General features: G+C 38.0%; 1 protein-coding gene across 3 annotated transcripts in view; it reads left to right on the forward strand.

Annotated features, from left to right (window-relative positions):
• LOC114364854 (proton-coupled amino acid transporter-like protein CG1139) overlaps window positions 1-21,774 on the forward strand; it is an 81,068-nt gene that overhangs the window by 18,912 nt on the left and 40,382 nt on the right. Inside the window, exon 1 of one of the 3 annotated variants that reach the window (XM_028321185.1) lies at window positions 18,457-18,484. The exons of the other annotated variants lie outside the window; for them this stretch is intronic. Coding sequence (XP_028176986.1) covers window positions 18,472-18,484 — 13 coding nt within the window. The 5' untranslated portion in view covers window positions 18,457-18,471. Of the gene's footprint in view, window positions 1-18,456; window positions 18,485-21,774 lie in introns of those variants that run through there. 3 annotated transcript variants of the gene reach the window in all.

Raw genomic sequence — 21,774 nt, forward strand, 5'->3', positions numbered from 1 at the left:
TGGTAATCGACAGCGGTCTCCTGTTTACGATGCATGCGCAAGGGATCGTAGATCGCGCGGCCAAATGCTTCGGGAAGATGTCGCGCGTGTCGGCGTAAGTCTGGTGACCGACTGGGGCGTCCGTAACAGACTGGGCTTTTCCCCTGCCAAGTCATCCACGATGACGATCAGGGGAAAACTCCAGAGACCCCCAGTCATTCGCTTCGGAGGTGCGTCGATCCGTTCAGTGAACGTCGCAACCGTGCTCGGCGTGGCAATCGACAGCAGTCTCCTGTTCTCGATGCATGCGCAAGGGATCGTAGATCGCGCGGCCAAATGCTTCGGGAAGATGTCGCGTGTGTCGGCGTCTTCCTGGGGCATTCGTTACCCAGGCCTTCGCATTTTGTACCAGGGCACTTTTGTTGCAACCCTTGCGTATGCAGCGGCATGCTGGTACGAGCGCCTCTCGGTGCAGTCCATGCGCACCACTATTCTCCGGGGGCAGCGGCCTGCACTGGTGCTACTGACCAAGGCTTATCGGTCGGTCAGCACAGCCGCGCTCCCGGTGCTTGCTGGCGTATTACCCGCGGACTTGGAGGTTTCCCGCGCTGGCATGACGGACGTGGCCCGCAGGGACACGCCCAGGGACGCGATGTCTGACTGCACGTACTCTATGAACAATTCTGACATAAAATCTATTGTCGAACAAAAGCTGGGTTGCACCATCTTACTTCAACTTTGACAAGCGTCAAAAGTCTGTCTAACTCCATACAAAAAACACCGGTTATCGCCAAAGCTACGGTCAAAGTTAGGTCACGTCAGGTGGTGCAACTTAGCCAAAGAAAAAATTCATTTTGATTGCTAATGTCAGTTTGTAGCGAGTGACACAACCTCCCCGTCTGAAGGCCAGCGGCCGACTGCCGCCCGCACCCCGCGAAGGCCCCCTCAACAGCAAAACGTTCGGAATTTATCAAAAGTAAAATTTATGAATGAAAGTAATGTTCGATTGAAAAACGCAACGTGTCATTTAAAGATTAAAGAATTCCCAATCTATTCGTGCAAAAATCTTTTAAATTAACATAGCCGTTTTGGAGGAGTAGGGAATTTAAGTAAAAAATGGATGTCCCGTATTTATTTTTTTAATCCAAAACAAAGAGACGTAGCGAAAATTCAAACGTCACAAATGTAGTCCTTGAACTGTTGTATAACATATATTTTTTTCAACTATTTCTGTCCAGCAGTAAAAGAGGAGTAGGCTTTACAAAATGCCCATTTAGCGCGGATTGAGGACACTAATCGCCTTAAGTACATAAGCACCTGTGTCAGAGGTAGCCGCTCTTCCATAGCATAGCATTGTAAAAAACCTTGGTAGGGTGCAGTAAACATTTCAAACCAAAAGAAAAACAAAAATGAAAGTTAAAGTTAAACATCGAGACTATGTAAAACTTAAATAATTAAATTAAGTACATGTTCAATTAAAAGTATAATTTAAATTAGTGAGCCAAATAAAGTAACAGTAAGTATGTGGTGTGTGTGTGTGTAAATATGTGTGAATGTGGTGTGTGTGTGTGTGTGTGTGTGTGTGTGTGTTTGTGTGAAAATAATGAAATATTATTAAAATTTAAGTAGCCTAAATTTCAATAAGTTTTGTATGAATTTTCAATATATTTTCAGTCTCATTATAATCTAGATATTTTAGCCATTCGGTAAGTATTCTTTTACACTCCCTATATGTTAATGAGTATATTTCAATAGTTTTATTTATTTTATTGTAAATTTGCGAGGATAAATGCGAGTATTGGTATTGAGCAAATCCAGGGCCGGATTAACCATCTCGGGGCCCCTAGGCACAGCTCGTTTTGGGCCCCCCTTTTTTTTGTCGCGGAGGAAATGCTTTGCGCACCGTCACCACTGCCGGGGGATACCCACCACCACCCATGGCCATGCCAACCTTGCGGTTATAACTGGTCGAATCACGGCAGATGCGCGCGGAACTGCGTCTGCCGTAGCAGGTTGCACTCTGCCGCGCGCAATGCTTGATTCCCTACAAATTCTTTGATCTATTTCCTTGTTCCTATGCGCTACTCTCCCCGTTCTGGGGCTGCGACTATCACAACAACGGGTGGCACCCTATAGCGCCGAACTGTTCGGTGCTGTCCTCCTCGCATGCCACTTGTACGCAAAAGGAAACGGATCGAGGCACCCTCAAAGCGAATGATCGGGGTTCTCTGGAGTTTTCCCCTGATCGTCATCATGGATGACTTGGCAGGGGAAAAGCCCTGTCTGTTCCGGACACCCCAGTCGGTCACCAGACTTAGGGTCTCGGCGGCCGCTGCTTCAATGGCAGCCCTCGAGTTTGCCTCGATCAATATGGTGACGTCGTCGGCGTAAGCCACCATGCTGACTCCCCCAGGCAGCGGCAATCGCAGCAGGTCGTCCATCAGGACGTTCCACAACGTTGGTCCGAGCACAGAACCCTGCGGACATCCCATGGTGGAGGCCTTCCACAACACGCGGCTACCCGTGATCAGGCCCACCCGGCGCCCAGAGAAGTACCCCGCTAGCATCTTGTAGATGTTCGGCGGGCAGCCTCCTCTTTTGGCCTTGACCATGATCATGGGCCACCACGCGTTGTCGAACGCACCAGAGATGTCAAGATAGACAGCTTGGACATAGCGCGCTGTGGACGTCTTGCCAGCACCTATAACGGCGTTAAGTGCCGTGACCGTGGACTTACCCCGAGAGAATNAACTTGTGTCTGTTTTCTACTTCTACTAGTAGATAATTTTATTGGCTATCGCATGATATAAAATTTTTGCTTATTAATGTTAAACTACCCACGCTATCACTTGTTTTTGAAGAAAAAGGTGAAAACTTAAAATTAAAAACTTAAATCCTTGTAAATATGCGAGAAATGGGTCAAGCCCCAAATTTAAAGTATTTTCACCGATAAAATTGTATATAGATTAAGCCCTTAAAGTTTGATCACTACAAGCCCGGACACACTGTATAGCTTTCTAACCGTCAGTAAGCCAGCATTAGCGTATAAAGTATGAGTTGGAAATATCCTTTTCTTGAAAAACATGACCTTCAACAAAGACCTCTGGGCACGTTCGACCTCCAGAAATTTTGTCTTAAGTGCACCTCCCCATAAAGCAATACAGTATATTGTGACTGACTGTGCTAAAGCGACGTATATATCCTTTAACAATTGTTTATCCGCGATATGTCTCAGTTCTTTAAATATCCAAATCAGTTTCCGCAGCCTACTGGAGACTAGTTCAATATGGTTATGCCAGTTAAGTTTTTGATCCAGTATGACCCCAAGGTATCTAGTCGATTTAACCTTAATGATTTCAGGACAAGCACAATTTAGAATAGAGGTAGAGAAATTACAGTTATGAATTTTGATTTTAAAAGTTGTGTCAGGCTGAGACCTATCATGGATTGAGAAACACATGTAATTAGTTTTCGAGGTATTGAGCGTGAGGAGATTTGTTTTTAACCAAACACTAATTTTCTCCAGACCTTTCTCTGCCCGATTCTTCACACAATTCCAAGAGTCCCCAGTAAAAACCACGGCTGTGTCATCTGCATACGAGAATATTATGGTGTTTGGTATTGTCATATTACAAAGATCATTAATATAGATTATAAACAAGGTCGGTCCTAGGACACTTCCCTGTGGAACGCCGAAGTTTATACTGGCAACTCTGCTCACTGTTTGACCAAGCTTTGTTTTTTGTGACCTATCGTTTAGGTAGCTCTTTAGAAGTTTTAGGGGAGTGCCTCGAACTCCCAAATGTTCCAGTTTCTGTTCAAGGATGGGAATGGACACTGTATCGAAGGCCTTCTTTAGATCCAAGAAAACCGCGAGACATTTATTCTTGTTATCAAGGCCTTCGGCAACCACAGACGTCAGTGCTGCTACGGCATCTTCAGTAGACTTACCAGTACGAAATCCAAATTGTGACTCTGATAAGATGTTAAATTTATTTAAGTAATTTAGCAATCTTTTATTTATGAGTTTTTCTAAAATTTTTGATATTGACGGCAGGACTGATATTGGTCTGTAGTTGCTAACGTCTTCCTCATCGCCACTCTTATATATCGGTGTAACTAGCGATTCTTTAAGTATAGATGGGAAAATGCCCTTATTAAAACAAAGGTTTGTGAGGTGGGTAATTATGGGTAAGATTTCAGACTTTGCAAGTTTAAGGAACTTTGTAGGTACGTTGTCATGACCTGGAGCGCTATTTGTTTTAAGGCTCATTAGAATAGAGTGAACTTCATCCGTGTCAGTCTCAAGAAAGACACAAGAAGAAGACTGGGAGGGAAAATTGAGATCTATTTTAGGTTGAACAGAGCCAGGCGCATTGATAGCATCCGCAAGATTTTTACCAATATTACTGAAATAATTATTAACAAAATTAGCCGATTCATGTTTATTACATTTGATGTTTATTAGTTTTGGATCAGATTTTACCTTCTTCAGATTTGTAATTTCATGTATATTTTGCCAAAGGCTTTTAGGGTTCTTTTTGGAGTCTTGTAATAGTTGTCGCTCATAGTTACGTTTTAATTTTTTTATCAAATTATTGCAGAAATTACGGTATCGTCTAAATGTAATCAAGAGAATCTCATCATGCGGATTACTACGAAGTTTTAATTGCATATTATTTCTATTTTGAATGCATTTTAGAATACCTGGGGTTATCCAGGGCTTGATAACTCGTTTATTCTTGGGGATATTTACAGTTTTCGTGTTATCTTTTAGGGTTAAGCAAAGTGTATTTATTAATCTCTCAGTCACCAATTCAGGGTCATTACATAAAAGCAGTTCATCAAGGTTTTTATTTTTTAAGTCATTTAGGGCATTATCATAGTTTGTTACCATTCTAGTTTTTATACATTTTGATTCTGGTATATTAGAGTGGGAAAGGTGTAATAGTACCATAGCATGATCAGTTATTGTGGTGTTTAGGACTGCGATTTGAGCGTTTACCTTTTTTCGGTTTATTCTGAGCATAATGTGATCTAGACAATTAGATTCTCTAGTAGGCAAACTATGTCCCAAAAGGACACCATGAATACCTAACATGTCTAAATAATTAGATCTGTTTCTTTGGTCTGAAGTTTTTTCACCTTCTCTATGTATGGTATTTATATTTATATCTCCAGTAATTACTAACTGTGAGTGATTTACTAATGTATCAAGGTGGTTATTTAGCGAAGTGATAAATCCGTCCGCATTACTGATGGAGGGCGAACGGTATATAGCTAAGAATGTAAGTGTATTTCTCTGAAATTGTATCTGTAGAGCCGATGCGTTTTCTAAATGTATTTCATTTACTTTGGCAGTAAGATTATCTTTAATGTATGCTATTACACCATCACTTTTATTTAAGTGACGAGATGTGGAGTATGATATGTAATTAGGTATAATCGGAATAGGTTTGTGATCACAGAGCCAACACTCGGTCAAAATAATTAGGTCTGGGTTAAAATTTAACTGCGCGAGCGTGATCGTAAAGTCATTAAAGTTACAATAGACACTTCTAATATTTTGTGTAACTAAGGTAAAGTCATTTTCTCTTATATGTAAATAATTTAGTACGTTATCAGGGTTACAAGATATACAGGGTGTTAGGTAAATGGGTATATGAGCCGAGACCAGCCCATGTTAACATAGTCATATAAATACTATAGTGGTGTCAGAAAGTCGAAAGTCGTTCATTGTGGAAGTCATTCGGCTGAAATGAATGAAGGAACGAATCATTAAACTTGATAACTTTGATTAAGGAAAATGAGACATTGTAGTTAATCATCTAAATTTTATCATCGTAAATCTCGATATTGTGTACTAAAAATACCTTAACTAAAAATAAAACACCATTGAAAAAAAACCTTAGGCATTAAAGAAATGTGTCCAACGCACTGTTTAATCTTTGAAGGACAACGAAAGGTTTTTTTGTTGACGAACAATGGCACTGGCACGTGTAGTGCGAGTGAGACGCAAGACGTATCGCACGGCGGCTTTCACTTGCAAGAAAGAGTCGGAAGATCATTGCGGCGCAGGAGTAAGGAGGTGACATTGAAGGCAAAAAATCGATTAAGATTTTTCACGTGTTCAATAACAATCGTTGAAGGATTTTTTTTCTACAAATAATAAATTTAGGTGCCATTAATTGTGGTTGGGGTTAAGTTTTCATTTCATGATTGACTAATGAAGGTCGAGTCGTCTGAGGTCAAAGTGTCGTAATCGGCCATGTTTATTTGTTTACATTATTTTGTCAGTAAATAATTTGCGTTCGTTGCGATGTTTTGTTGTTGACGTTCTGGATAATTAGATATTCAAATAGCTAAGTAATACAGTGAAATTATGGTGATGTGTGTTGAGTGGTGTTGGTGCAATAGGACTTTGTGTCTTCTTTAGTGTGATGAACGATTTATTTCCGGGAGACCTTCCGTTCCACGATGCCTTGTAAATGTTTTCGCGGGTGGGTGAATCGACACCACCATACCACCGAAGGGAGACCCGGAGATCCCGTTCTTGAAAATAGGATTTCACTACAAGAACCTACCCGGTCACTTGAAAGCGTGGGAAGGTGAATAAGTGAGTGGATGGATGTGATAGATGTGTTGCGATTCGTTTTGTGAATTAGAGTGAAGTGTTACCCCCTGAATACCTTGGATTGCTTGCAGAGTCAAAAAAAAGAGGTAAGTGAAGAATTGGTTCAAAAGTAATAATAAAAGTGGGCGATGCCGACTCGCGTCAAAATTTGTGAATGAAATACCGTTTGACCACGTTTGACCTAGGAGGGAGTAGCGCGATCGTAGGGCTGTCCAAAAATTTAAATAATAATAATTTATTTAGTTTTGTATGGGAAAATATTTTTTATTAAATATTACGATATCCACTTTCTGACACCACTATAGTATTTATATGAGTATGTTAACATGGGCTAGTCTCGGCTCATATACCCATTTACCTAACACCCTGTAGATCTGGCGATATTTAATTGATCGACTTCACTTATAATATTTGTGTTATTATTCATTATTAAAATATAAATAAAATACTCGATTTTTCATCATACTTATCAGAACTACTGACTGAATGTAATGGCTAATAAAATATGTTTGTTTGTATGTAAGTGTGGGTGTGTAATTGTGTAGATGTGTGTGTGTGTTTATGCAGGATTTAACATATGGCTCATAGTTGAATACAGTTATCTTAATATAAAAATAAACTAACTGAATGATATACAAAGTGGTTAACAACATTTGTAAACAAATAATAAACAATCGAAAAGAGACGGTATTACATACAATTATTACTATCACTGAATTATGTATTGTAAATAACATCACATCGCACCCTTCCTGGAATAAGTACGCAAGTGAAAAATGCCAACTTTTCAGGAGCGTAAAAAAACTGTCCTAAAAATTTATTACCATTATTAAAAATATGTGTTATACATCAAAAGATAGCTTAAAATGTCTGTGAGGGGTCTATGTATTTATATTTAAAATACACTTAATAGGTTTTGAGAAAAACTTAAAAAAGAGCGTTGCGTACTCATTCCGCGAAACATATTTTAACACTTGTTGTTGTAATTATGAATATTGCATTGTTGACATGTAAAGGAATACATGCTATTTGGTATTATTGCAGATAACCACTTATTGGCGTTCATATTTAGTCGTGCATTCAACGTGTAAGTGTAGTTTACGTAGTTTTTCCTCGAACTATTCGTATTGAAATAAATTCGTAAAAAGGATAACGTACTTTTACCTTGTGAAAAATTACATTACTTATGGTAGTATGTGTAGTTTGTTCCGGCGTTTCTTCTCAGCACTTGCCATATGTTTGTCTCGAAGCGCTGGTAGGGCCCAAAAGATAAGGAGACATGTAAAGTGCCCCATAAGGGCTACCTTTTTCTTTTTTTATTATTTTCTATTGACGTTCATAAGTGCCACTTGTGGTCTAAACTGAATAAATATTTTTTGATTTTGATTTTGATTTTGATTTTGATTTTGATTTTGATGTAAAATTACAGCTTTATTCAAAATCAAAAAGTTACAATATTTTTGCATAACTATATTATAATTTTCGGAAATTGCATTTTTAGGGAGAGACGAGCTATCAAAAGGACTAATGCCCGTTTTCACCATCAATCCCTAATTTGTAAGTGACCTCTTTACGAAAAATAAAATAAAATTTTATCCCGTACAAAATGTTCATGGATTTTGTTATTTTTATTAAATACCTTTACGCCTGAGTTAAATGACACCGACATCAAGGTTCATCAATTTAAGTTTAAAATAATAGGCAGTAATGTATGAAGAAAGAGCTTCTATTCTGTATCTACCTATGCCCGTGTATTTTTGATCGGTGTCAAATCGGAGTTTTTGGTGCGGGGTACGCGGGTGTTGCTCGCGGCGTGAAGGTCAAACGCCCAAGGTCATTGAGGACTCTAATCGCCTTAATAGAGGAATTCCACACCTAATTTGTAACCCTAAAATTGCAGTGAATAATTGTTTTATTTTATTTTATTTTTTTGCTAAAATATTGAGTACTTTAACCGTAATCTATTTATAATTTATGTATTATGTATATTGTTAACTCGATTTGTATGTTGTGTGCACTTGTTATTGGAGCTGCAACAAGATACTGTATAGCCTGCTTAAAAACGTTGTGTATGGTTGTATCCCTGTTTTGTGCAAAAAATAAAATAAATAAATAAATAATCGGTGTTTTTGTATAGAGTTTGACTGATTAAGTCGTTTGTATAGTCATTGTGAGATGGTGCAACCCAGCCTTAGTGAATCAATTTGAAGGCACAGCTCTTCAGTCAGTGCCTTCTTAGGTACCTACTTATAGGAGCGGCGGTAACATTGAGTAGAGCAGCGGTTCCCGAATGGTGGTCCGCGGAACCCTGGGGTTCCGTGGAAAGGCCGCAAGGGTTCCGTAAAAAATATTATCCCACGTTTCGTGATCGACGTTGTTCGCTCGCACCGACTTGTTTATGCACAAGGGAGGGGCAGGGCGTGCGGGCGGAGTAGTAAGGGGGTTCCACTAGGAAAAGTATAATCAATTAGTGTTCCATGGCAAAAAAAAAATTGTGAAACCCTGGAGTAGAGCATAAAAATAAGTCTCGCTGACGTTTGACCTTCAAAAAACACCCTCTCTTGTCGCTCACGTACCTACCTCAGGCACTGATCGAGTTAGGCGCTATAGTTAGTTCTACATACGTCACAGTTTTGAAGTAAATTTTAACGTTTAATGCCGTGTCGCCGAGTAGCATTTTCCTGTCATTATAATGGTTTTATCACAACCGGTAGTTTGGACAATGGAGTCATCAAGGCGAAGACAGCGGGAAACTGGTGCGGTTTATGAGTGTAAAGTTTCCACTTACAACATAAGGTTATTAGATAATTTAGAATGTACCTACTACTAACCTATCTAAACAATTCAAAGTATGTGGTTTGTTTAGTTATTTACTTTTTTTGCCAGTGAGCTTACAGACAAATCCAAAGCGCTCACATTGCCAATTTTATTTGAAATTACATATTAAAATGTTATAATTACGTTAGCTTTATAGCGTTTGATCATGGAATTTGTATGGAAACATGCAGCTCAGTAGGTAACAACTAACGGAATGGAAATACAACAAATTATTACTCGCTTGAAATTGAAAAACAATTTAATTACGTAATTTTGTCCATAAGGTATTTTGATAGGTGATGGACCTATCAAAATACCTTTAACCATAATAGATTCTAGTCGGATTTATCCAATTTCCTCCTCAAAGTTCAAATCAATTAGCGGGACATATCGTATTTTGCTAATTGATTTGGAATTGATTTCGCCATAAAGTCTATCCGATTTAGTTCCAATTGTGTTAGTGGCATTAGCTACCTAAGTAGAGTCAGCATCAAATAGTTCGTGACCCTCCAAAGTAGCCAATTTCGCAACACGTCTTTGTTACAATGAGGGTTTTCGCGAATGAAAGATCCGCTAGATGGCGGGACGTGGATGTGGGGTCTGACTGTTGCGTGATTGGTGGATTTTGACATATCTGTCAATGTCATGTCAAAAATAACCAATCATGCAGCATTTGGACCTTGCGTCTACGTATTGCCATGTAGCGGATTTTTCATTCGCGAAAACCCTCATTGGAATACGAGGTGTTGTGTTATAGATGACCCACGGTGAACTGTCCCGCCAAACTCAATGACAGGGGGGCGCTACCATCGTTCAACTTTATGGTTTCCAACATGGCAAAAATCGGAACCAGCGATTCGGTATTGACGGTGGCGCCCCGCTGTCAATGTCATCGATAGGACAGTTCAGTATTTTGGAACTATATCAACTTTTTGGCATCTTTGGGTGTCACGAATTTTTTGACACTGACCGCACGTGGATATCGTTCGTTCGTTCGTATCAGTCAAATGACGTCCACTGCTGGACAAAGGCCTCCCCCAAGGTTTTCCACAATGACCGCACCTGTGCTGCCCGCATCCAGGCTCTTCCCGCGACCTTTACCAGATCGTCGTACACCTAGTAGGAGGCCTGCCCCCGCTACGTCTTCCAGCCCGTGGTCGCCACGTGGATATCAACAGATTATTATTCTCGTAATGATGCGTGTAGTGAAACGGTGCGAGTAATAGGTAACTGAGAGAAGTCCAAGAAAGTGAATAAGCAAAGATGTTGCTATCTTGCTTCGCGGTGCTTTAAAATGAATAATAATGATTAATCTTGCGACAAATATATGATGTACCTATTCATCATAAACATCGATATTATATGTAATTTGTGGGGATAAAAAAACATTCCATCCGAATTGAGAACCTCGTCCTTATTGAAGTCTATTAAAATGTAGAATGAGGCTCGGAAGATTTTTCTCTAGATTTAACATTAAATACCCTAAGATCAATCAGAATCTAACTATGTAACTATTTTTGTTAAGTTAATTAATAGAGCAAAAAGGAATTCACTGTTTGCTCTATTAACTTAATAAGATAGCACAAAAGACCCTGGAGAAGCCATTGCACATGGAATGATTATGGACTATAACTGTAGCAGCGTTAAACTGCATTGTTTCCTACTTAAGGCGCCTAAATAGCGCCGACATCCTCACTTAGAGGTGACTCGTCTCGCAGGCGTAATAGTGTTGGAAGGGCACACTACTCCGGACATAATTTGGACAGTTTCGCCAGACCGATAAAAGTCTTTCAAAAGGTTAACAAATAAATCACAAAAAATATTGAAATTTGCATTGTTAGATTTAATCCTTCAAGCTCCGCGAATCTAGACACAATAGATAATCAATTGTTATGACATTAATTAATGCCGTCTGGGACTCAATCGGTTAAAAAATTAATTTACTTGCGTAACCAGATACTTAGGTAGTACCATTGAGTTATAATGTAATATTACTTCAATGGGTAGTACCTACTCAATTAAATTGCACTCTACCTACACAAAGAAGGCACATTTGTCACATTGCATTTTGTTGTTAAAATGTCAAGCAGCTTTTAGCCTGGGTCTAGCGAATCGCGACCAATATTGAATGGAGTTGTAGCCTAACTTGTTGAATATCGAAGCCTTCTTATGCGATAAAATGTTACTACTTGCAGTGGCCAGTGTTGACTCCTACCTACCACTGCCGTGGTTTTCAATCTACCTCCAAACATTCTATTTGACGTGACTATTGAAACGGGAACTCTATCAGTGAAATTCGTTCGGGTCAAGTAAAACAAACATTCATAGGAGTTCGTACTCGCTTTGATATTTTCGATACGAGTAAAAAAATAACGTAATACATTCACATGTACATTTTTTATCGGCAACAAGCACTAACAGTATTAATACAAATAAAGCGGGAGAAATCCTTAATTTAGCATATAGCTGAAAATTTCAACAGTTTCAACATGATTCATAAAGAGCATGATTATGGTTTTAAAGTTAAGGCTTGGTATTTCTGCTACAGTAGGTATTTCGCGCTGTCAAAATCTGCGCGCGCAATACTTCGCCGAAGACAGCGCGCCAAAGAGCTCTCGCGGCTACACAGTATAGAAATACCAGTTGGTTAGGTTAGGTTGACTTCCTTCCGTTCAAGCGTCACACTCACAGCACTTTCTAATACAAATCATATCCAAGTGATACAAATTAAAACAACTTTCAGAATTTTTGGGAATATATTTTAGAATAGAATAAATATAAAATATAACTGCCAAAGTAAACACGGTTCAAAGAGGCGTGGCGTCACCCGACCTTCCGGAATTTTCAAGATTACGTCACCCGACCTATCGTTAGGTCCTCGGGAGCTTGAGCGATTGGAAAAACATTTTATGATCAGTTACTCTTAGTAGCGATTATTTAGAGCTTGGATAATAAATTATAGTTGTTGCAATTCACGAAACTTTGCATGTGGTTAATTACATTAATCAGTACACGCATAAATTTTGTTCAGCCTTTTTGTTTATTAATAAATAAAAATATCATACTAAAATTGCATACATATTTTTTTGTATTGGTCTGGGTGTTTTCTTTCCATAATTTATGTATAACGTATGTACGGGGCTCTGTATTGAAAATCACTATGAGCATCACACGCGGTTACCTGCCGCAGGCACCCGCTCTGAGCACTCATGGGAGTTTATGCAGAGGTCGCTAGAGTTTGACTTTGAGCTTTGTTTATAGTCATTACGAAGCAGATTTTGATGGGAAACTGCACTGTCTTGAATTCGAAAGGGTAATTTGACGGTGTTAGGGGAATTCTAGGAATAAATGCAGAGCCTCCTCATTGAAATTGAGACATTTCAATAGCTTTCTCCAGTAACACTGATATTATTATACTGTGACTCATCAAAGTCATCATTGTCAAAAATATTGACAAATCGCGAACTGTCACGTCCAAAAAACTGACACGCGTCCGTCCTCCGTAAGCGCCACCGCGCGACTGATTGAGATTGTCCAAGCCGTCATGGACGATTTTTTCCACATTTTTTAACATAGTAACTAAATAAGACGCAATATAAAAATTCCATCCGTTAAAAGCCCTCAAGTTATTTCTGAACTTTAGTTTAGTAAAAGATTTAGAATCTCAAATCGCTTATTTTAAAAATAAAACCATAATTAGAAAACAAATAGAGGTAACTTTGGGAATTTATTCTATCGAGTCAACTTCATCAAATCGTGTTTCCATCCGTTAATAGCCCTAGAAAATATCCTCAACTATGCCCAATAAAAATCTTAGCCTTTAATTTTACTGTTTAGTACCTCAAAAATGAAAAATGAAAACCTCTATTTCGCCATTTTCTCTGCTACCCGGCCTTAACGGTGCGTCGCGCTTTTTTACCCCTTTTCCGACCAGAAATATTGATGCTATTTCACGCCAGTCATGTATTCTTAGACACTTAACTGAGTACCTAACAGTTTAGTAGAGCTTACAAGTTCGAAAATGCATACTGACAAGACAACGTAGACACGGGCTCGCGTCTTACGCCCGTATTCACAAACATTACTATGAGGTCTCACAGTGCGCGTGGACGCACAGGGTCACACACGAACCAATCATAGAGCTCTATTCAAGACTCTGCGTTCGATTTGCTGTTTCACTTAAGCAAGCATCGTTTGTGAATATAGGTGTAAGTCTCGTAAATTCGGAATAACATTATAAGATGAATTATGAATTGTGAAAATATTAGTTTTGTAACCTTTATGGGGCGATTATGTTGCTCAATTATAACCATAGACAAATAAACACAATTAGTGTGCTTTTCCGCAAAGTGCGCGTGGAGGTAACGCGACTCGTAGTAGCAAACTTGAAGGTGCAAACTTGTAGTTGGTGGAGTGGTTTTTATATTTGTTATTTTCAGAGAAAATGCTTATGTTTGGATAGCGGGGATTCAAAGCTGTTACAAAAAAGCAAGTACAGCATCCGTTCAAAAGAGAATATTGCACGACCAAAAAACCAATGACATTCAACGAAAGTTAGACTTTTAACTGGTAAAATGTTTTTAAAATCTTTTACCAGTTTCTTTTGAAAATATATCATACTCAAAATGTACACACCCTAGTTCTTGGTTTTTATATCTATCCGAAAATGGGACAACAATGAATTGTTAAAAAAAGCGAAAATAGAATTTTGAGAAAAAAGATTTACCTACCATACGAGTATGAAGGCGAAATGCTTTTTTTTCTATACGATGCAAATTCATACTAGAATCCGGCATTGTCTACAAAGTCAAAAGAAACTTACGCCCGTATTCACAAACGATACTTGCTTAAGTGAAGCTGCAAATCGAACGCACAGCGTTGAATAGAGATGTATGATTGGTTCATGTGTCACCCTGTGCGTCCACGCGCACTGTGAGACCTCATAGTAATGTTTGTGAATACGGGCGTTATACTTTTATTATTGCTTTGTCGCTAAGCATAAATGTCTCTACATGGTATTCTACGAAGAGCTCTGAAAAAAATGTGGTGTTGATTATGTTAATTTCTTTCAGTACTCCGCGTTTTTGTACATAACTAACGTACGGAAGTGAGAGAGTGTTGAGAATCATAACGAAATGTCAGCACATTAAAATTTTATTGTTCGCCGACAAGCCTTGTTGTGAGCGTATATTGTGACTGCTCAATGACATATTTTTTAGTTACACTTGCTCTACATTCGACACGGGACTTCGCACGTGTAAATCGCTTGCATACACGACTGCATTGTTTCTAAACGATTGCGCGCAGTAGGGGTCAAGTTATATTTCAGTATCTACATTATATACTTTATGGGATGTAGGTAAATAGCTTTCCAGTACATCAGATGTAAATTCTTTTTCCTTAATATTTCAACTTTTTTAGTGAAATGTAAAGTCAGGTGAGTCGAGGCTTTAAAACTATTTAGCGTACCTTATCTCGCTATTTTTTATACAAGAATCACACCCCATACTGTTTGATATACTTATTTACACAGATGATTGTCGTTGCAACTGATTTCATCTAATGGGTGGCGATTTAGTTATCAAAGCAATTTTGATGTTCGCCGGTGACCGAGCAAATGAGCTCTTGAGACTTTTCAATTGGCCATAAATGATGCCCCAGACATCCCCAATGACATTGTCTCGAAGTGTCAGAAGGATCTTCATCCTTGAGATGTCCTGAGTGCTTAGTGTGAGTTTACATCAAAGGTCATCACTAGTGAGCGCTTTAAAAAATATATGAAAATTTAGTCCTTGAAAGTTTTCGTTAGGGTCGCTGTACAATCCGTCATACATTTAATGCATTTTTTTTACCTCACTGTGACGACGTTTGATGTTGTGAGAAACAAATTCAGTGTTTACTGAACTTTATTTCTCAGAGATTCGTAAAAGTATCCTGAAAAATGACCGCACAGAACAAGGGTCGGTTAGAAAATCTTCATTAACTTCAAAAGTAGGTACCTGACCTAGCTTTATGAAATAAAGACTAAATTAGTTCCAGCTTTAATTTATAAATAAATAAAAAATGCCTAGTTTTGTTTTATAAAGCTATAAATGTCACGTACTTTTGACGATTAGAAGATTTTCTGACTGAACCTTTTTCTTTGCGTTTGAAGACTACGCACCGATATATGTATTACTTTCTTCATGGCAAAGCCGCTTAGGAAAACATTCCACAACAATTATTTTTATTATTATTTATTTGATCAAAAAGCCTTTCCGTAAAAATAGTGTAAGCTCCGAAGTCCGAACGCGAAGTTTAAATTTTATTTTGTTGTATTACATAAGCAATGAAATGTTGAAATGAATTTTCATTTGATTAATAACGAAAGTAAATACTGTTATTGGATGCAGAAGCTTTTAAAGATTGTGTAAATATGAATTACGAATGGATTAACTTTGTTTACAGAATTTATTGGAGTATTATTTTATTGTGTGGGAAGGTATTTCCAGGTGGGTATTATGAAGCCATTTCTGTACAAGATATTTATCCTTCAAGACTTCGACAATGATTGCTCTATGCATTACTAATGCACTATTAACTGGTCGATAGGCATTGAACCGCCAATTGTTCGTTGTTTACGTAAAGGAAATCATTTTTACCGTATTTACGTAGGTAATTACGATTTACTCGTAAAGGGAAAACAACGGTACAACATTCTAGTCTGGCGACAAATTTTGAAACGTCACAATGTCCGCTGGTATCCATTAAGGAATTATCATCCCCGTTCAGAACTGGAATTGGAACTTCAGCTCTGGAGTCTGAAACTGAAAATCCACACGAATTTGCGGCGTGAATTCTGTCAAACTTGTCTACCACTCGCGCCTAGCGTAATGCAATACTCGTTTCGGTCAAGTGGTTCGCGCCAACGTAAATAAGTTAGCAGTAATTGATCAATTACAAAATCATCGGTTTATGGGATGATTACCTGATAGCCCAGTTCGTGATTTCGGTGAGCTGTGCTAAATGCAATGACGTCATCGGCAGCTGTTTTCACGAAACATCAGAGATGCGTGCTGGAGTTTGGCATACTTTGGTATAGTCACTCACTACTTGCAGGACTTTTCTATTCTATTGAAGTTGGACGAGTTCTATTGAATGAAACCAAGCTTACGATGTTCTACGTATGTAGTTAAATCCAGTTAATATTCAAAGAAAATGTAAACTTCTAGAAACTTACCATAAAGTTATGGGTACTACAGGGTGTTGGAAAAGTGATCGGCACTGAGTTCATTGACATGTTAACGATACTCCGATATTTTATCTGGAAATAAAATCACAACGAATTTTATTTAAACTCTTTTCTCTCCTTAACGTGCTTATTTATGTAAACAGCACATTGGCTTTGGTGTTTTCCATCGAAAATATAAACGGAAAATGTGGAACAATAGTGGATTTTCTTGGAAGGCTTTGACTCTTTGGCGTCATGATTTTTAGTCGGAAAATATTTATTTTTGTTTTTGGCCACATTAGTGATTAACTACTGTGTGTACTGTTAATCAGTACATCCATTGACATTGTAACAAAGGTAGGAGCTAGCTCGAGTTGAAGCTGCATTAGACGCCGAGATGTGAAGCGCAAAACTGACGAGGGACACCGAGGAATGAAAACAATAAGTTATGAATTAACGATTTGTATTTATTTATACCACAATTTTCGTCATCATCTCTATTACCCTACCACCATCATCGCCACCATTACTGACACGACAGTCACCACCAACACTACCATAACCGTGGCAGTGCTGATGAAATCATTAATAAGTAAAATTGAGCACTTTTTCTTCGATTCTTGATCTTTTTCTTCTCCTTCATCATTATCATCACCATCACCATCATCCTCAAGTTCACCACCACTTAGCGCCATCACTACTTCCATCAGCACCACCACCACATCATCAATCCCACCACCTAGGTACACCACTAAGCCACCATCATCACCACAACCAACTCATAAATTTTAATGAGTTCTTTCATCACAATGATTAGTCCTTTACATTGAACATTAGTCCCCAGCGGGAATAGAACCGCAACCGTAGCTGGTATTGTAGTCCGGTCCGCAAACCACAAGGCGGCCGGCGGTCGTCAAATAATTTCATAATTTACACCAAACAAATAACCATACAAAAACTGTCACTATTAATTAATATTCGTAATTATTTATGTACAAATCAGAATTAGCCCCCCAGACGATGTCGAATAAAAAGAAACCCTTGTAAACTTACTTTTCGAGTTTTTTAAACTTGTGTTATGGCTTCGTCTGCGTAAATTTACTCAAGGATAATGTAGCATTCTAATTAAGAAAGATTTTTTTAAATCATTCCTGTATTTTTTGAGTTTATTCGTGGCAAATATACAAAAAACTTATCTTTCCTCGTTACTAACCCAAGGAAGAATTTCAATACTCAATACTCTACAACCGATTGTTGGGGAAGACCCCGAGTTTTCACCCTTAACAATTTATCTCACATAGTTTTCATTGAAAATTTTAAGTACATACCTAAATCATTACTGCGATTTTAATTTTTTACGTAATGTCACCTGTTGGCTGTTGGGCATGCAAAATAAGGGGTTAGGATAGATGTTAGTACTTACATACAGCGTCGAGAAAATGTTTACATTATTCAATAACCGAAAATGTTTGAAAACTGATTGATTTGATGATCTCTAAAGTGTTAAGTATACGTCACGGGCACAGCGCTACGCCGTGTACTGCGGCGCCAGCAAAGGCCTATAGGCAGATAGATAGTACTACTTGTAATAATTACGGAGGCAATGTAAAAATAATTCGACAACCGAAAATGTCTGAAAACTTAAAACCGTTCGGTTTGATGATCGGACCCCGAAGCCTACGTCACGGGCGCAGCGGCGCGGCCTGCGCTCGGCGTGGTCTGCTGCTGCATCTGCTGGGCAGGACCCGCGTTGAAGCAGCTAGTCCATCGCGGGCCAGCGCGCAGGGAGGTTGCATTTCCGGTTCCGTCGAACATCCGCCGTGTCGCCGTCATGTCCGACACTAGTGCGTATACTTCCTTTATACTTTACTGATTGTATTATTACCGGTGATGATTTAAAAAAATTAAGTCCGGATATTTTTTGCGACAAATTTTTTTATCGATTTTTCGAAGGTTAATTTTTAGTTAAAAAGTTTTTTCCAATTTTAAAACTTCGAATTACAATTTAATCAAACAAATTACCTAGTGTCTTTTTAAACAAATGATGAAAGTTTTAATTAAAGTTTCTTTTAATAAATACCTAATTAAATCAACTTAAAGCAAAACTTTTCCAAGGTGCTACTAAAGTTTTAATCGAAAAGTTTAATTTATTGAGAAACTAAATACCAATAATTTGCCGTAACCTAATAAAAACCTGTTTGTCAATTAGGCGCCTAGGTAAGTAATATTTCTTTAAAAGGGCTTAAAGGGAGGACTTGTATCGGCTAAGTAATGCCTAGCCCCAATCATGTAAGTTAGACAAAGTTCGTTTCAAGCCGTTTTAAAATGCATTTTACAATTACTCAGTGCGATTATTCACTCGCAAAATTTTAATTTTGTCATGTTGAGAGTTAATTTATTTATCTGACTACTATTATTATTAAAGTCCTAAATCTAGCGAAATGTGCCGCCATAAAAATATAAGTTACATTAAATATTGAAATAATTTATCCACACATTAAAAATACACGTAGTTAAACTATTTTCTACCATTTCTCGTGTGAATAATATATAAATTGTGAAATCATGTGCTAAACTGGATCATTAAATTTTAACCATTTGAATCAGTCCGTTAATCAAGATGCGCGGTAGGTAATAATTAAAACTCGTACCATTGATGTAATAGATATTGGCATGTGAGTTTAAATCGCACTCTTTCTCATTTATTTTTCACAGTTAAAGCTGCTTTTCAGTATTGAAACTGAAGGTTTAAAGTTATTTTCTATGTGCCCGGGCCATAATTGTTTTTAGATGAATCTGAGACACTCAATAGGTGTATTAATTTAAAATGATTTTAATTCATAATTTATTTTCTAATTTTAGATAAAATAGATAAAAAGACAATGCTGGAAATTGGCGTCTTTTTTTTTTCACGCGGCCATCGACCAAACTTTGTTTTTTGATTACAAAATAGTGTAATAAACCAAACTTACTATGACATGTACCTCTAAACTCAGTCTGAACTGAGTTACGAGCATTAGAAGTTTGATGATTTTCATACTAGATTTGCTTTTTGCGTGCAATGTTTTGTAAGAAATTGCAACAAAATAGTGAGATTGTATGTGTAAAAAACAATATCATCCATTAAAGGCTCCAGACATCAGTATGGAGCAGAATCAGCGCAATAAAAAAATAGCGCAATGTTTTGTTGCAATTTCTTACAAAACTTGTGCACAAAAAGCAAATCTAGTATGAAAATAATCAAACTTCTAATGCTCGTAACTCAGTTCAGACTGAGTTTAGAGGTATACATGCCATAGTAAGTTTGGTTTATTACACTATTTTGTAATCAAAAAACAAAGTTTGGTCGATGGCCGCGCGAAAAAAAAAAGACGCCACTTTCCATACAAAATCTGGCATTGCCATTTAGACTAAACATGTACTTATTTTGTTATTCGAATACTGTTAACCTGAACATTTGGATTCAGTCTAAAAGTTGCGGAGTTTTGGTTTATATAATTTTACACAAACACACATGCAGTTCACTCAACACGAGCTTATAAACTTTTATATTATATTAAATGTGAATAGTCCAGTCCTGCACATGGGTCTGGTAGACATTTTAAAAGGCTTTTGTAAATACTTAGATAAACTGTTTCAATTTGAAGTTTATGTACCTTTTTTTCAAACTTTATTGTACATAATATCAGAATCCAAAAGGCAAGCTTAATGCCATAATGGCATTGTCTTCCAGTCAACCTTAGTACTAACAGTACAAGTTTAGAACTACTATTTTTATATCTGACCTAGCAACATCCTAAGTAAGTTATTTAGGATAGAATAAACTTCCAGTTAGTGTACCTCTACTAACTTTCAGAAACAGATTGAACTTCTAGATTTGCAAACAGATACCTACAGGTTACCAATTGCTAGAAAATGACTAGAAACCCCAAAATGTCACAGAGTGACGAACTAGTTTTAAGTTGGTCCATCTAGAGATCCTTGCCTTGACACATTGACTGCTATCCGTAAGAGAGCCACTCGTGCGCACTCGAAACGAGTGGTTTGGACTGTCCGCGTCATTGCAGGTCTCGCGTTCGAGTGTCGCTCAATGTCAACAATAAAAAGATTGTTACAAGTTTCATAAACTGCATTTTAATTAAGTAGAGTTGGCCCCCGTAATTGATGCCTACTGTCCATGGTGCATTCTTTTCAAAGGTAACTTTAATCCTTTTTTTGTCACTTGTCATCCGCTTTGCACTGGAGGAAAGTCGAACCAACCTTCCCATGTTCTTCTGATTAATTTCGTTGTGGGTCCAATGACATTTTAACTTTCCCCGGGACAATGAACTTCACTGGTTGGGTTTTTATTGGCGGTCAAGCTGCAGATCCTGGCTACACAGTAGTTTAAGCAGTGGGATCGAGAGGTGCGAATATTCCCCTTAGAGTTGAAGCTGTCGTACACTCAGTACATAGATGATGCTTATCACATTAACATTGCCCGCAATCCTATTAAGCTGGTTAACATGGACGCCCACATCTCCATGACCACGAGGCACGTAGGCGTAGCCATAATAACATTTGTGAACTTGACCTTAAGGGTGTTAAAAATATCGCTTTTTTCCGTAACAATATTACTAATGGTCCATCGCATCGCAGGGAAATTTCAGCGGCTTAGAGCTTAGATTTTTTCACCAAAGTGAATTTTCACAGTAAATTTTCTACGTCCAACATTTCCGATATTCTCACATGTGCTCACACGCTGAAGCTCTGAAGCTATTTACCTGTTGCTTACGAAGTAGGTCGTAATAAAAGTAGATACCTAGTTTTATGTAACACAGGTTTTACGTTTCAATTTATATCTTCTTATTGAAAATTGCTTGCATTCGAAGTAAAAGCACAGAATAATAAGCACTGTAAAACAAAGAAACGCAGTTTCACAGGAAGTTTCTTTTGAAATTAACATGGGTGCATGCATACCTACTATCGGTCCAGGGTTCGAGTCTAGGTGCAAATGTTTGATCAACTCGAGCACATAAGGTGTTATTTGTTAGGCATTTCTATAAAGCTCTCAAAAGCATTTACTTAAACGGTAAAAATGTCATGGATTATTAGATAGGTAACTCGTATTTTATTTGAACCGATAAACAATAAT

This window comes from Ostrinia furnacalis, unplaced genomic scaffold (genome assembly GCF_004193835.3).
Source record: "Ostrinia furnacalis isolate ACB-3 unplaced genomic scaffold, ASM419383v2 OfSCF7477, whole genome shotgun sequence".
Classification (NCBI taxonomy): domain Eukaryota; kingdom Metazoa; phylum Arthropoda; class Insecta; order Lepidoptera; family Crambidae; genus Ostrinia; species Ostrinia furnacalis.